This window comes from Epinephelus fuscoguttatus, linkage group LG16 (genome assembly GCF_011397635.1).
Source record: "Epinephelus fuscoguttatus linkage group LG16, E.fuscoguttatus.final_Chr_v1".
NCBI classification, from domain to species: Eukaryota; Metazoa; Chordata; class Actinopteri; order Perciformes; family Serranidae; genus Epinephelus; species Epinephelus fuscoguttatus.
This window is the reverse complement of record NC_064767.1, coordinates 29,560,817-29,576,650: the sequence shown is the minus strand read 5'-3', so window position 1 is coordinate 29,576,650 and position 15,834 is coordinate 29,560,817. Positions and strand designations below refer to the sequence as shown.

Sequence of the window (15,834 nt, the reverse complement as noted above, 5' to 3'; positions counted from 1 at the left end):
TTTTTGCAGGATGCAACAGTGCAAAAACTTTCAAATACTTTGGTTTGATGAAAATGTGAATATGGACTGAGTGCCAACTAGTTTTATTTCTTAAGCTTGGAAAATTAGGCAAACTAGATAAAATAATACATGGCACAAGTATGAAGGCATACAGAATATACTATGTTTTCCTATCATTTGTACATTTAGTCTCACACCTATGCACATGGAAGTTCATAGTCTGCCTTGTAAGCTCATTTGGGCTGTGCATGATGCCACATAAATTAATCAGAATACACACCCCCCTCCTCCATCTGAGTAGATTTTTGTTGTTGGATATAATTAAGTCCATCTAAATGTCAGTTTGATTCAATTTATTTTAGCATTATTTAGTTAGCGCCTACATATTTCCCAGAATACATTTTGAAAACCTGCAGGGAAGTCTAGTCATGGTTGCAGTGTGTTAGCAGGACAAGGAGTAAAAATCTAAGTGTGTCTCTGTAAATCTGTGATGACAAAAAAAAAAAAAAAAATTCTGTTTGAAGTTACAATTAGACCCGAGGTCTCCTGTAGGTTTAATCTTAAGGTTAAGGCAGAGATAAACTTATTAAACAACTTTGTAGGTAGCAGTTTTGTTAGGTCATCCAAAAAATAATGAGATGACCCAATGCGAGCCAACAAGACCACAGATCAGGCACACAATACTCTGAGTGATGCAGGACGTAAGGAACCGCCCCAGAGTGAATTACAAAGTTTTTAAGGAGCCCTAAACAGGAACAGTGTGCACAAGAAGATGGGGAGTACAGGGATTTAAGTCAGATTGAAAGCATTCCATATTTACTGATCATGAAATTAAAGCATAGGTCTGGTGATATTTTTCTTATTGTCAACAAATTCAAAGAAAAAACGAAACCAAAAGTTCCTCCTAACAACTACAGACTGAGTACCCAAACCTTGATATATCTTCCTGTGTGTCATAGAGCTCTGCTGCTGTCCAAAAGCAAGTCAGAACGTATCGGGACCTTTCATGGGATTTGGTATCTATATCTAATTTTTGCCTTGTGTGTATTTCCTGTTCCCAAAATACCACTTATGCAAGATTATTGTAAGACCTCATTATAAGAGGTATTACTCTATCCAACATTAAACACAACGCTTGTTTTGGGTAAATCTGGGCAGTATGTTGAACTACAAAGCCAATGTCTCTAAATTTTGTATTCATGTTCCAAAGCATCTTATTGCACATGAGGAAGCTCACCGATGGTGAAGATGCTGCCAACGTCCTCACTTCCATTGCTTTGTGACTGGAAGTAGCGGATTGTAACAATATGGTACTGAACCAAGCTGTTGTTGCCGATGTCATTATCTAGAGCCATGACCTTGATCAGCTCTGAGCCCACTTTGGCATTTGCTGCAACTCCTGAAACAAGGCAGCAAAAGGGAAGGTTACGGTGGTTTGACACGGACCAGCATACACACACACACACAGGAACGCAGATTACCTGCAGTGTACTCCGGCTTAGTGAAGCGTGGTTTCTGGTCATTGATGTCTTCCAGTTCAATGCGAACCTCCAGCAGGCTGGGGTCACGAGCAGGGTCCAGAGCTTTGGCTCGTGCTGCCCTCTGACCCCTGGGAGGAGTCCAGCTCCTGTTGCTGGAAGCTTTGATGATGATGGAGTAGACCGGGATCTCCTCCCGGTCCAGGTCCTTATGCAACTTTAGCTCGCCATCTAGACTCAAGCCAAAGTTTCCATCACTGTTTCCCCCTGCAGGAAGAGATGGAAAGGAATTGTGTTCAGTCACCTAAAGCACTGAAGGAATGTGCTTTAAATAGAAAGGAAAGATGGATGGATCTATTCAAATGTCCTCGTTATCCCTATTGTTTTGCAGTAAGAGGACTTTTATCTGACCACACAATGGATACAAGAGAAACTCCTTATCCTCTGCGCTTCATCTCCAGGACTTTACTTTGGGTGGGTTAACATAAATGATTTCACTCATGGGGATAATCTGTGCAATGACATTTATGACATTAACAGCAAAATCAAGCATGTTGCTGTGTCTGTAGGACACTGTATCACCTGCAATAAAGTAGTACACAATGGCATTGGAGCCCTCATCTGCGTCCACTGCTCTGGTTACATTCCCCACCACGGTACCTGGAGGGGAGTGCTCAGGCACTGTCAGCTTCTGGTAAGGCAAGCTGCCTCGCTGAGTTGCACACACACACACAGACAAGAGGGAAGACATCACAAACAGTTAAACAGCAGCCCTTATGCACAGATAACCACATCAGGACGTATTCAGAGAGCTTCCATCTCACCGGTGGTTTAAGGAAGACAGGTTCATTGTCGTCAACATCCAACAGCGCCACCTGCAGAGGCTGTGTGGTCTCATAAGGCACTGGCTGGCCCATGTCCCGGGCCACAATGATAAGCTACGAGAGTCGTTTGCATTCAGTTAGAGACATACAGACTTAACACACTCATTAATACAACTGCACATACTGCCCACACAAAGTTGACTCACGCTGTGGAGGGCCTGTTTTTCTCGGTCCAGTTTCACCGTAGTTGTGATGACTCCAGACATGGCGTCAATGTGGAAGTTCTCCCAATCTCTGTTACCTGCTCCAGTCTGCAGGAAGGCATAGCGGACTTCTCCATTCACCCCCTCGTCAGAGTCTGTTGCATGCACCTCATACACCGGAAGGCCTGGGGGCTGCTCCTACACATAAGACAAAGACTGTCAGTGTGTGCTTGTGTGAACTTCTCAGATTGTATCCTAAAGGTCAATTGTAATAGAAAAGTTTACAGAGTCAAAATAAGGACCTTTTGCACTGCAGACATTTTGACATGTCATAGCAAAAAAAAGCGGAGGTGTAATTAGTCACATTACACCAGGAATATCTGGTGTTCTGACCACCTGGGGGCAACGGAAAAAAGCTGTAAACACAACACTGACATATGATGACCTTTTAAAGAAGGCCAATTATGCTCATTTGCAGGTTCATGCTTGTCCTTGTAGAAACCTGAAATACATGTTTACATGCTTTAATGGTCCAAAAACACTTTAACCCTCATACTGTCTGTGCTGGAACATCTGAATTCACCCTCTGTCTGAGAAGCTCAGTGTTAGTTTCTGTTTCTTAAAGACCCACTCTGGAAAAAGCCCACTCTGCTCTGATTAGTCAGTGTTTCTGGGTTTTCTGTATCTTGGTGTAGCCGCATCATCATGGCAGCCATGAAATGACTGAAACAGCAAGACTTTCTACTGTGAAAATAACCAATAAAAGCTTCTAAACACAACCAGATATGTTCAAGCAGGAATAGTATCCAATAATTTACACTTATTACATACACTTATTATGACCATCCAACACTGTAACTTTATATATATGACAGAAAATAAGGAAAAGCATAACAGGTCCCCTTTAAGCTGATGAACTTGTTGGCAAACAGTGGCTGTTTTACAAATCTAAAGGACATAGAGCCCCATTTTCACCCTGTTTGTAGTCTTTTTTGTCTGCATCTGATGAAGGTAAGTTATGTTTCACTCTGCTTTCAGGTCTGCTTTGCTCTCCAACAACTCTTGAGAGAAATAACTGTCCTTAGCACCTTAATGCTCCACTATGTGCACCAGCAAATCAACGTTTGGTCCCTAACTCAACAGCTGTGTAGTTCAAACATGAGAACTTTGTTTTTTGTGTTTTTTATAAAGTAGATCTATTTATCAAAACCCCCATGTGTAGGTATCCAATATGCCATATTAGTACTTGCCCCAATACTGACCTTATGAAGCTGGTTGGGCATCAGCCAGATGCCACTGACCCACAACAAATACAATTTCACTGTCATGGTTCTTATTAAATGTACTGTTTCTGGTAAAAGTTTCATTCAACTAATTACAGTCAGCCACTCACTCATTTTTTGGCACCACAGCTCTCCTTGGTGTCAAATTTGCTGCAATGAGTCCCACATAGTGAGGCAGATGTTACACAGATACATTTTACTAAAAGACAGCAATAGCATCCAACTGGTATTCAGACTGAGAGCCAACTGGATGCTGTTGTTCTCTGAGTAAATTACTATTGGCAGTTTAGGGATCTTCAAAGAAAATTTTAAATTGTGCATCTCCACCTATGTGTAAATTGGCCATTTTTTTGTTTGTTTTTACAAATAAAAATGTAAATTATCAAAAAAGAAAAAATGCTTCTATCACACAATGACAAGACACTGACAGACACAGGAACAGGTGAATGCAGATACCTCTGAGATATGAATGATGGTTCCATTGGCGGGCCTGACAAACACTGGTCTGTTGTCATTGACGTCTATGACCGTGATGATCAGGTCTGCAGTGCCCCACAGGGGAGGACGCCCCTGGTCTGTTGCCACCACAGTCAGGTTGAAACGTTCAGAAGACTGAAGCAGGCGGCGAGACCGCACCAGCCCTGTGTTAGGATCCAGGGAGAATGCATCTAAAAAGGACAAAGAAAGATCCAGGCCTAAATATAGATATGAATGCTGAAACCTCATACATGTACATACCTTTCAAAGTTTGAGCACCATTCTTTCCACTTACTAAACATATAATACGTAAGAACTATGAGTGTGACATTTGTTAGACAACTAAGAAACATTGAATTTTATCTGAATATTCAGTCAGAATATTCAGTTGGGTGACCCCACTAAGGCTTTTATCAGTATATACAGTACATACCTGAATGGGGGCCTAGCATGCTGTAGAGTACGGCTCCATTTTCCCCTTCGTCTAGGTCGGTAGCCTTCACTGTGATCACAGACGTTCCACTGGGCTCGTTCTCAAACACACTGGTGTTGAATACTCGCTCCGTGAAGCGCGGCCGATAATCATTGACATCGAGAACTGTCACCAGGACCTGACAAGCATCGACAGGCAGATGAAGTTTCAAACAGAGAATATTCCTGACACAAGGTTAAACTCTAAAAAAGGTCATGCAGAGCCTGACCAACACATCTGCATATTTAAGCTCATCATGAATTGACAACAGGGTATATGTCCATCAGTTAAAAAACAACACTATTTGGTGCAGAAAATATATGAAACAATATCAGCTCTACATAGTTTGTCAACCAGAAAGCACTGACACCTTAATTTTTCCTGTTCAGTACATACTCTGGTTACAATGACCAAATAACCAAATGTAAGGATTCCTTTAATTTAAGGTAGGGTTGTTTGCCTGGCCACTGAACATTTTTAATTCTCTAACATATTCAAACATATCAGTACGTGTCGCCAGCATCCAGTATTGTTAGTTCTTTTTAATAGTTATTTGCACTTTCACATCCTGATTTTGCTCAAATAAAGTTATCAGCAAAATATGATTTATTTACTTAAGCAACACAATTTACAGATGACAGAAATTTAAACTAAGTGTCATGTTCTATGTATCAAATTCAGGCTTTAAATTTCCATAAAGGTTTGGTAAATGGGTGGCTGTAAATGGTATTTGGTGTTAATATGTGCCAACTCAAAAAGAATATATTATAATTGAGACACATATTCAAACCTTCAGGGACAGGCACCAGCTCCCCCGTGACCCCAAGCAGGATAAGTGGTTACAGTAAACTAATGAATGAATGATCTTCATTCATACTCCACCTGGACAGAGTTTTCTCGTCTATTGTTGGAGCTGCCTCCAGGGTTGTCACGGGCGACAGCCGTTAGAGTGTAGTGATCCTTTGTCTCTCTGTCCAGAGGAGAGAGGATGTAGATCTCTCCCTGACACAGAGGAGAAGGAATGATTAGGAAGGAAGTGTAAAAACTGACTGGGAGTGGTTGCTGAATCAAGACATTTATTTGACTGTGTGACAGAAATGGTGCATTGAGGTCAAACATGTAGACTGTCTTTTTCTGTAGAAGGCTTTGTTTAAACTTTCATTTCCAGGCAGGATGACGCTCATTGTTGACACCTAGCTCTGATGGGGAGTAGGGCGTAGCTGTGATGACTGATTGAGCTGATGTGCTAGTGTATAGGTTAACTCACAGTGGATGGTCTGATGCCAAACTTGCCTTCCCCGTCTACCAGGCTGTACTCAATAACGGCAAAGAGGCCAGAGTCAGCATCTGTGGCGCTGACACGAACTATGATGGTGCCCAGGTTCACATTCTCAAACACAGGCTCCTACAAACACACATAAAGAAACTTTGGTTAACTTCGCTTATGTTTAGTTAGGCAGTTAATTTAATTTGGGCTTTTCAAACACAGGTTTAACTAAATAATAAGAGTGGAATTCATGTGGTTTTCATCAATGTTATTATGTTACACCTGTGATCTTCCTGCAATAACAAGCCCCTGTGAGCTGTGAGTGAAGTCTTGGACGCCTCTTTTAATATTATAGCATATACCAAGTTACAGAAGTAACCTTTTTAAACAGCACTCTTCAATTCTGCTTTGGTGGGTGCAATTTTTTCTTCATTTTCTGTTCAGTACCTGGTAAGAGGGTTGTAGGAAGACGGGGTTGTTGTCATTCACATCCACTATACGCAGAAAAACTGGCAGCTCAGCTATCCTGGGAGGAGTGCCATGGTCTTGTGCTCGAATCGTGAAATTCAGCCACTGTACCTGCTCGAAATCCACCGTCTGGTTGGCTACAATCTTACCTGGGACATTTGTAACAAAGCGATGGTTACAGTTCAGATTCATCTGGCCAATGCTAATATCCTAAATTAACATGACAACAAACAAGGAATGTCATAAGTAATATATTATTTGTAAAACTTTAAAAACTGCCTTAAATGAAACAAATGCACTTAATATTTACAATGTTGTTGACTTTAAACATTTGCTCACTGCTGTTAATATTTTAGCGTACAGCAGCTTGCTGAGGTATTCTGGTGGTCATACCAGTGGAGGGGTCCTCTAGTCTAACGTATCCCCCTCGGGGCAGGTGGAGCAGCTGGTAGATGACCTGGCCGTTGGGACCTTTATCTGGGTCAACAGCTGAAACCGATAGCAGTGTTGTGCCTGGTTGAGCTCCTTCTAAAATCTTCTCTGTGAAGTTGGACACTCCGAAGGGCCGGAAACGAGGGGCATTGTCATTTACATCCAACACGTTTATGGTCAATCTCGCTGTAGAGGAGAAGGTCACGATGATCAGAGAGATATACAGTAAAAATAATTTAAAGTTTAATGTTAGAAAATGGGCTTACCATTGGGAACACTTCCTGACTTGTCTATAACTTCACTGGCATTGTCATGGACAGACACAACAATCTCAAATGTAGCTACCAGCTCTCGGTTGAGTGGGTTGCGTACAAACACTGCACCTGAAAATTCACCACAACACATCTGACTTTCCCAAATGTATTAAGTGTCACTCTAACAATCATCATTAGATAGAGAGATAGAACTTTAGGAGATTATTAGTCAAAAATTAAACGTAAAAAAGAATTTGGTTGAGATCCACGTCTCACCAGTGTGTAAATCGATGCCAAAGGACTCTTGCAGGCCATCCACTGGGTTGTTCCCATCATCCTTTGCCTCCACTGAGATGATGTAATACTCCAGCCGGGGATGCAGATCAGGGTCCTCGGCGGTCAGCGTGGCCACGACCACACCAGGCGGTGTTGATTCATTGACACTGATCATGGTTACAAGCTCTTTAAAACGTGGCCGTGAGTCATTTACATCATCCAGAATGACCGTCAGGGTGGCTGTGCCTGACAAGGGGGGTGTGCCGCGATCAGTTGCCATGACGACTAGGCGGTAGGACCCACGGTCTTCTCTATCGAGGGTGGTGTTGCCTACCAGGACCGCTCCAGAGAGTGAGTCGACTACAAAGCGGTCCTGAGCACCACTTTCCAGCCGATACATCAGCCAGCCATTAGAGCCTGAATCAGCATCGGTGGCTGACAGCTGAGTCACCACGACACCTGGAAGAGACAAAGTAATGGACACAAACACACATTTGTTTAACATTACCATTCCCAACATGTAAACCTTTAACCATCACAGAGGAGAATGAAACTAAGTGTATATAATCACAGGATGGGATTTTAAATCGTTAATTCAGTCCACTATTCTCTCAGTGACAACTTTAATCTGGTGAATGTGGATTATATGCATTCCTCCATGCCCACTCACACACTCAGACACTCAACGAGACGCACACACTAATCTACACACCAGTGGGGCTGTTTTCAGGGAGTCTAACGCTGAAACTAGATGGACTGAAGACAGGAGGGTTGTCATTCTGGTCCAGAATGGTCACTGTGAGTGGGACACTGCTGTTTAAACCTCCTATGTCCTCCCCAACCAGGAACAGCTCTACCCGAGGCTCCTGGAATGCCTCACGATCCAACTTCGCCCCCTGATGCACACGTATCACACCTGAAAGGAGATACAGAAACATCAACAACTGCTTTGCAGTTCTTAAATTTATTTCTCTGTCTGCTTGCTGAGGAGTTATAATGCTACCAGAATTGGCATCCACAGTAAAGAGGTCCACTCTGGCTCCCAGCAGGCGGTACTTCACCACAGCATTCGGTCCAATGTCTCTATCCTCAGCCAGAACTGGCCCATTTAAGACTGTTACAGTGCTGCCTAAAGGACAGGCAGAGATAAAGAGGGTAAAATGATCACAGTCAGGTTGGAATTGTTTTCACTTGGTCTGCAAGCCCCCGTGGATGCATCTGCCACAAATTCAACCTGAGAGTAGTCTTGGCAAGTGCAAGGTGGGCCAAGAAAAACTGGTAAAATGCTGTTGCCACCACTCTGATATTGAAGCATGTACTACATTTAAATAATCTGACTGCTCTTGTGACAGATTGGTCCATCTCATGAACAAATCCACTGAACTGGGGGCGGCAGTAGCTCAGTCCATAAGGACTTGGGTTGGGAACCGGAGAGTTGCCTGTTCGAGTCCCCGTCCGGACCAAAATATGGAGCATGGACTGGTGGCTGGAGAGGTGCCAGTTCACCTCCTGGGCACTGCCGAGGTGCCCTTGAGCAAGGCACTGAACCCCCCAACTGCTCGGGGCGCCTGACCAAAGGGCAGCCCCCTCACTCTGACATCTCTCCACTTTGTGCATGTATAGGTCCTGTTTGTGCATGTGTGTGTCTTTTGGACCTGTGTGTAATTGACAAGCAAGAGTGAAAACATTGAATTTCCTCTCAGGGGATTAATAAAGTAAAGTGGTCAGACCTTCTTCCTCACCTCTAACTTTCAAAGTGAAACAAATCCATTGAACTGTGAAGTCGTCAGACCGTCTGCCTCACCTCTACATTTCAAAGCTCAAAAAAAGTCACTGAATATAAGGTGTATGTAAACAAAGTCAGGAAGTGGGGGAGACAGTGTTACAGACAGTGTTCTGGTACAATGCCCGTTGCTGCAGTTACAGATTGTCCCCACTCAAGGAAAGAGAGAGAGATAGACACACCAGCCTGAGTGCTACCTGCTGCAGAGTTCTCTGTGATCTCAGCCCTGTAGCTGGTCCTGGTGAACATGGGCCTGTTGTCGTTCTCATCCAGAATGGTGATCACCAACAGGTCTGAATCCTGGTGGTATCAACAAAAGAGGGAGGATGAAGGAACAATTATATGAGCAAAGGATGATTGGGTATAGAATTAAGATAAGAAGAAAAGGTAGAAAGAGAGAAAAATAAGTTAACTGGCCCTGAAAGAGGCTAATTGGCACAAAGCGAAGAGAAGGCAGGTATTATAGTTGTTGTGCTGTGCACACACCAGCAGACTGCCTTCACAGTGCTGCTGGTGGTTAACTTTTTTTGTAGTTCTGGGCTATATCAGTCTGTCACCTTTCCCACAGAGGCAACATTTAAACGCACGCCACATTGTATTTATAGAAAAAAACTTACAAGAGTAGTTTGAATGTTCTCATGCTCTTAGTTTTACAAGTAAATAGTGTGTATGAGATTATTAGCAAAATACAGGACACAATGGCCCGAAAAACAAGTAAAAAAAACTACAGTATCATTTAAAGGCACCACAGATTATCAATTGTGTATTGTTCAACTTAAAACAATGTCACGTGAGCTGTGACCACCTTAATCACATTATGATAAAAGCATTTGGGAGATATTGGGAGAATTCAAGATTGCCTGTTGTTATGAATTCCTCAAAAGTAGACTTGGAAAGATACAACGATTTTACAGCAGTGATTAATGAGACTTTCAGTGGTCTCTCTAGCTGCCAATGTGGTAACATGTGTGAACGTTTGCAGTATATGTGCACAGGAGGGTGGGATTACCCTGCGAGCGATGCGGGGGTTCTCAGGGTTGTCTTTGACAGTGATGGTGAGTCTGTACTCAGCCACTCGCTCTCTGTCCAGCGGCCTGTTCACCTGCACCACACCTGTCTGACAGATACAGAGAGGAAGAGGTAAGTCAGGAGTGTGTTTAGATATTCATTCTTGATATGACAGTATGTTGTATTACATGCAGGTACTACTACAGTATGTTTTGTCACCTTCCCTTCTCTAAAGGACATGCAGAATTTACTCTGTACTACATTCATGCTGTAACCCCACATATGTGTATGCTGCCAACATCTGCTGATCTGTAAATACATCTATAGCAAGGCTGTACGAGCATTACGTGCAGACTGTCGAAAGGAAGCTGGGAAATCTGTACTAAGTCAGGTTAAAGTGAAAGCCTAATGTTTGATCAAATCTTGGAGCTGCCAGTCACAACACACTTTTTCACTATGCTCCCCCTTTTTTCTACCACCTGCTCCAACTTCACAACATTAGTAATTCAGATTTTTCTGTGATTCATACTTAAAGAGTAACCAAACAGCAGCTGAGAATTTGTTTTTTGCTGCCCGCTCTGGTTGAAAGTTTTAAGCCTGTTTTACTTCTGAACACATCTCACATCAGTGTTGGGTGTGCTATGTTCAACCTGTAACCACACCCAACAGTGATGTCACCAGGACCACTGGAGGTCAGCAAAGACAAGATTTTCAGGGGTTGCAAAGTTACCCTTTAAACCACACAAATCCTTTATCTCACCGTGTCGTTGATGTAGAAGGCTCCGTCCCGGTTGCCAGCAGTGATGTTATAAGTGAGCAGTGCATTCCGTCCGCTGTCTGCATCTCGTGCTCGGACCCTGGCCACAGAGGTGTGTATGGTGGCGCCTTCGCTCACGCTGGTGTTGAAAGGCAGGTTCAAGAGGACTGGGTCATTGTCGTTGATGTCTCGGACATTGACCCCCACCACCACCTTAAGAAAACATGGCAATACAAAAAAAACCCTTTCAAACCCATGCCTGTTCACAATAAGATTGTCTATCTGTAATAAATTTCATTCATTAAGCAGCTTTTCTAACATGTTTTCTTTTAAAAGTCCTTGCTTAAGTGTTAACATGGGATGTACATATAAGATAAGGACCTGTCCAAACATTTTCTTGGGATCTTTATGGACACTTTATGGACACCACAGCAGTCTGCTGTTTTTGCACATACAATCACTTGCACCTTATCCACTGGCCATTTTCATTTACTGCTGCTCCTTATTATCCACTTCCCATTATTATTTTTATTGTTATTGTTATTATTTATCGCCGTCTCTGTATTTTTGTACTTATTTGCATGCCTAGTTATTTAAGTTTTTAAGTTTAAATTTGAAATCTTTAATCTGACTCTTTCCTCTTGACTGCTGTAACACTGGAATTTCTCAATTATGGGATCAATAAAGGTGTATCTTATCTTATCTTATCTTATCTTAAATGCCACATGTATTGACCAAAGCTACTTTTTGAGATTGTATATTTACCTGGCATGATCACTGATTAGACGGAGTAATATAGTTTGTGAGAGTGGTGCTGGAAATTGAGGTGGTCAATATGTTGTTACATTTCCCATGGAAGCCAAATTACAGCACAGAACTGAAGCTTGCAAGATCCTGATTGTTTAAGAGGATATGACGAGAGTGTGTGCCTGCTTGCGTGTGTGTGTCTGTGTAATGAGGCCCCACCGAGCTGTTGCGAGATGGTGTTCCCAGGTCTCGCGCTGTGACAGTGATGTTATAGAAGGCTGTTGTCTCTCTGTCCAGCTCTACATCTTTCCTCACCCGCAGCTCACCCTCCACTGGAGAAACCATGAACTCATCTGACAGAGAGACAGAGACAGAGGCTCAGAGATGTATCGTTATGATTTTGTTGTATATCACTCTCTTAACAGAACAATCTGATACTAACTCTGGTTATCTCCACCGGTGATGCTGTACTCCACTTTGCCGTTGAGCCCAGAGTCGTCATCACTGGCTCTGAGAGTCCAGACTCGAGGTCCTGGCTGGCCCTCCGTCACTTCGAAGGGTCCCTCATAGGCTCTGGGGAAAGTGGGTGTCACATCGTTCACATCTAGGACGTTTACCAGCACCTAAGAAAGGAAGAGGGAGTTTTTAAAACATCCATTATAAGAATGTGAGTGATTGTGACATGTACAGTATGCGTGGTAAAAACAGAATGAACACCGAAAACTGGCCAAGTTCACAGTAATGTGATTTGCCACATTCAGCTTCATGGCTACCTCTAAATCATAACACATTTTTGAAGGTAACAGAAGGATTTCCACCCATAAATATTTTACCCCCTCAAATGATCATTTGTATATCAATTACGCATTGAATTAAATTCATGAAGAATCTTTGTTTTGCTCACATACCTCCAGTGAACAAAGAATCCAAAAACTTTGCGAACAGGAGTAAACTGGAGTAAAAGTGGTCCGTGTTTAACAGCAAAACTATATCAAAAAATCTGTTTACAAACTCTCACGCAACTCGTGCAGCATAATCCAAGTCTCATTTATCCAGCTGTATGCTTAGAAAATAGTCAGAAAAAGCAGAAAATGGCCATTTCAGTTTCCAAAGTCAAACTGTAATGTCTTCAAATTGCTTTTATTGCCCGGCCAGTGATCCAAAGGTCAAATTTATTTAGGTTACAGCTACATAAAACAGATAAAAACAGCAAATCATTTCATTAGAGGAGCTGGAAGCAGCAAATGTTTGACCATTTTTGTTCATAAATACCTGAATGATTGATCGCCAGTCAAAATTGACAATTGATTTTCTGTCGATCGAATACTCAGTTAACAGACTAATCATTTTAGTTCTAAAATATTAAACATTTTAGTTAAAAGTATAAAAAAAACATATTTACTGTTGTGCTAGATGTCAAGCGAAGAGCAGGATTTGGACACTGGTCCGTAGCTGTGACAACCAGTGCGTAGTGTCCGTTGCTGATCTCGTAGTCCAGCTCCTTCACAGCTGTTATCCTCCCCTAAACGCACACACAAACACATCAAAAACAGAAGATTAACAGATGTTTTTCTACACCTGTAACACTACAGCACAACAGGTTACATGTCTTACAGTGATGCTGTTTATATGAAAGGTCTGGATCAGGTTTCCGTGCGCGATAGCATAGCGCAAGGTGCCGTTCAAACCCTCATCTGGGTCGATGGCCGTTACAGTAGCGATGGTAGCACCCACTGTGTCTGGCCCCTCGCTCAATACTGTAACATACTCCTCCTCAGGAAACTCTGGGGCGTTATCGTTTTCATCCACGATGTGAACATAGATGGTGGTTGAAGTCTGAGGGAGAAACAGAGAAATGTGAAAACTTTTACAGCTGTATCTACTATTTATTATTTATTGTGTTAAACTATGCTGACAACATGTGTTTCTTTTCCAGCATATGGTGTCAGCTGGACTGGCAAGTTAATCTTGTAGTTGATTCATCATTATAATGTTGAAAGATGTTATGGTGACTTATTATCATATTAAAGAGCAAAGATCAACCACATATAAGGAATTTATTTGAAAACCAAACTTAGAAAACCTACATCAGAAAGACATGCTGGTAATCAGTAATTTTTATTATTTTATCATAATCACTGAACAATAATATCTTGTCAATCAACTGGAATTTCTCTAAAAACTGCTTTTCTACACCTCATGCTACAGCCACTCCTACACCTTTACACAGTTTTCACTTCCTGTGTGAGGAGTAAGGTTTTCTGATAAAGAGGAAACAGGTATTTGCTGTCTTCACTTATGATGGGCATGTGTGATGTTCAGGATATTCATTTAACATGGGAGAATGGAAAAAGACAGTGGGAGAGTATTTTGTTACAGACCAGAGGAGAAAGTATCTTGTGAGAACCAAAACTAAATCTTAAGAGTAAGTTAGGCAAAGAGAAAATGCTGCAAGGTAGACACAAGTTCTGCTTCCCTGACATTTCATTTTCTCACACTGAGGTAAAAGTAAAACCTAAAATGTAAGTGAAGTGAAAGAAAGACAGCAGTGCATCCCAAGGAAACCATTTCATCAAACCACTGACAGATTCTGATACATAAGCAAAAGTATCTTCCTGTGGAATAAAGGTTGAGTGTTGAGACAATTCCTGCTCCAGCAAGTCTGACCCCCCAGCCCTAAGAACGTGGACAAACTGTCTGTTACCCTCAGGCTGTGTGGTTAAAGAGGCCGTTGGAATTTCACAATATTGTGATTTTTTTTCTTGTGTGTGTGTGTGTGTGTGTGTGTGTGTGTGTGTGTGTGTGTGTGTGTGTGCACGCTTTAGAGAGCAAAAGATGACATATGATTAGAACAAGACAATAACACAAATACTGGTTATCCACACATAAGCGACTTTATGAAGATCAGTTTCCTAGTCATGGGGAGTTCTGCTGAGCCTGGAAACCCACAGACTGTATAAAATAATTGACGTAGCTACTGTGACGTCACCTATTGGTTTCTGGACTCTGTCTTAAAGCCTCAAGTTCAGCATTTTGGCCATGGCCAGAAGTGACCATATTTGGATAGGAGATCGGAAGTGTGGAGGAGTGAGGGGTGGATCTGACTCATAGACTGTAGCAACGCCTCCCAAACAGCCTGTCACTAAGATGGCTCTGCCCTTAAATATGCACACCTTTGAGCCTTCATAACATGTAAACAGGTGAGTTATATAAAAATTCACCCTCTGTATTGTCGTCATGAATGTTGAAATCAACTATATAGCCTAAAAATGTTTTTATACCAGGCTGTAAACATGTTTATTGATGCTGCAAAGTTGAGAATTTTAACATGTGGGTCTATGGGGATTGACTCACTCTTGAAGCCAGCCTCAAGTGGCCATTAGAGGAACTGCAGTTTTTGGCACTTCTGCATTGGCTCCATTTTTTTTTTTAGCCCGGAGGACTGCCGCTCAGTAAAACCACTTTTATAAAGTCTTCTGTAGCCCTGGAGGAAATTTGTCAAGTGTGAGAAAATACCCCTTGTGATGTCATCAAGGTTATCTCAGCTTGTGTTTGAAAAACTGAAATCATTAATGGAAAACCTTTTGTACCAACTCTGTGTTTGCAAGGCATGGGCATTTACCAGATGGTGGTCTAACAGTGCATTCCACTTGCACTGGGAAATTATAATTTCTGAGTTCCCATTTGGAAATCAACTGGAACGCCTGTTGAAGTCAAATTGCCGACTTAGAAGTTGCAACGCCAACCTTAGAATCCAATATGGCTGCTCAGTGCATCAACGGTAGCAAAAATTGCAGTAATGTTATATTTATTAACATCTCTGTCATATTTGTGTCTCATTAACAAACGCTGTGCACACAGTATTGTTTATCTATCTGTGGCCATGTTGCTACGGTGATTGTATGTGCAAAATAAACCGTAATTTGTTGTTATTGCGCGGTAACCTCGGGGGCCAAACAATGAAGCCGGCACATGACTGCAAAAAAACTGCAGTTCCTTTATGGGCCACTTGAGGCTGGCGCCAGAAGTGAGTCAATTGCCATAGATCCCCATATTAAAATGCCCAAATTTACAGAGCAGAAATAAACATGTTTGCAGCCTGTTA

At 42.1% G+C, this 15,834-nt stretch overlaps 1 protein-coding gene across 3 annotated transcripts in view; it reads right to left on the bottom strand.

Moving 5' to 3' along the window:
- The window catches only part of cdh23 (cadherin-related 23), a 210,140-nt gene that overhangs the window by 6,175 nt on the left and 188,131 nt on the right, over positions 1 to 15,834 (bottom strand). For all 3 annotated transcript variants that reach the window (XM_049599677.1, XM_049599674.1, XM_049599675.1), the window contains 22 exons: positions 13,344 to 13,565; positions 13,132 to 13,251; positions 12,172 to 12,352; positions 11,949 to 12,082; positions 10,986 to 11,195; positions 10,227 to 10,334; positions 9,415 to 9,517; positions 8,438 to 8,563; positions 8,147 to 8,350; positions 7,435 to 7,893; positions 7,171 to 7,287; positions 6,866 to 7,090; positions 6,452 to 6,621; positions 6,005 to 6,142; positions 5,620 to 5,739; positions 4,699 to 4,876; positions 4,245 to 4,456; positions 2,509 to 2,703; positions 2,303 to 2,416; positions 2,061 to 2,190; positions 1,482 to 1,745; positions 1,238 to 1,399 (listed from right to left, as the gene is read on the bottom strand). In XM_049599677.1, coding sequence (XP_049455634.1) covers positions 1,238 to 1,399; positions 1,482 to 1,745; positions 2,061 to 2,190; positions 2,303 to 2,416; positions 2,509 to 2,703; positions 4,245 to 4,456; positions 4,699 to 4,876; positions 5,620 to 5,739; positions 6,005 to 6,142; positions 6,452 to 6,621; positions 6,866 to 7,090; positions 7,171 to 7,287; positions 7,435 to 7,893; positions 8,147 to 8,350; positions 8,438 to 8,563; positions 9,415 to 9,517; positions 10,227 to 10,334; positions 10,986 to 11,195; positions 11,949 to 12,082; positions 12,172 to 12,352; positions 13,132 to 13,251; positions 13,344 to 13,565 — 3,892 coding nt within the window. The remainder of the gene's footprint in view (positions 1 to 1,237; positions 1,400 to 1,481; positions 1,746 to 2,060; positions 2,191 to 2,302; positions 2,417 to 2,508; positions 2,704 to 4,244; positions 4,457 to 4,698; positions 4,877 to 5,619; positions 5,740 to 6,004; positions 6,143 to 6,451; positions 6,622 to 6,865; positions 7,091 to 7,170; positions 7,288 to 7,434; positions 7,894 to 8,146; positions 8,351 to 8,437; positions 8,564 to 9,414; positions 9,518 to 10,226; positions 10,335 to 10,985; positions 11,196 to 11,948; positions 12,083 to 12,171; positions 12,353 to 13,131; positions 13,252 to 13,343; positions 13,566 to 15,834) is intronic.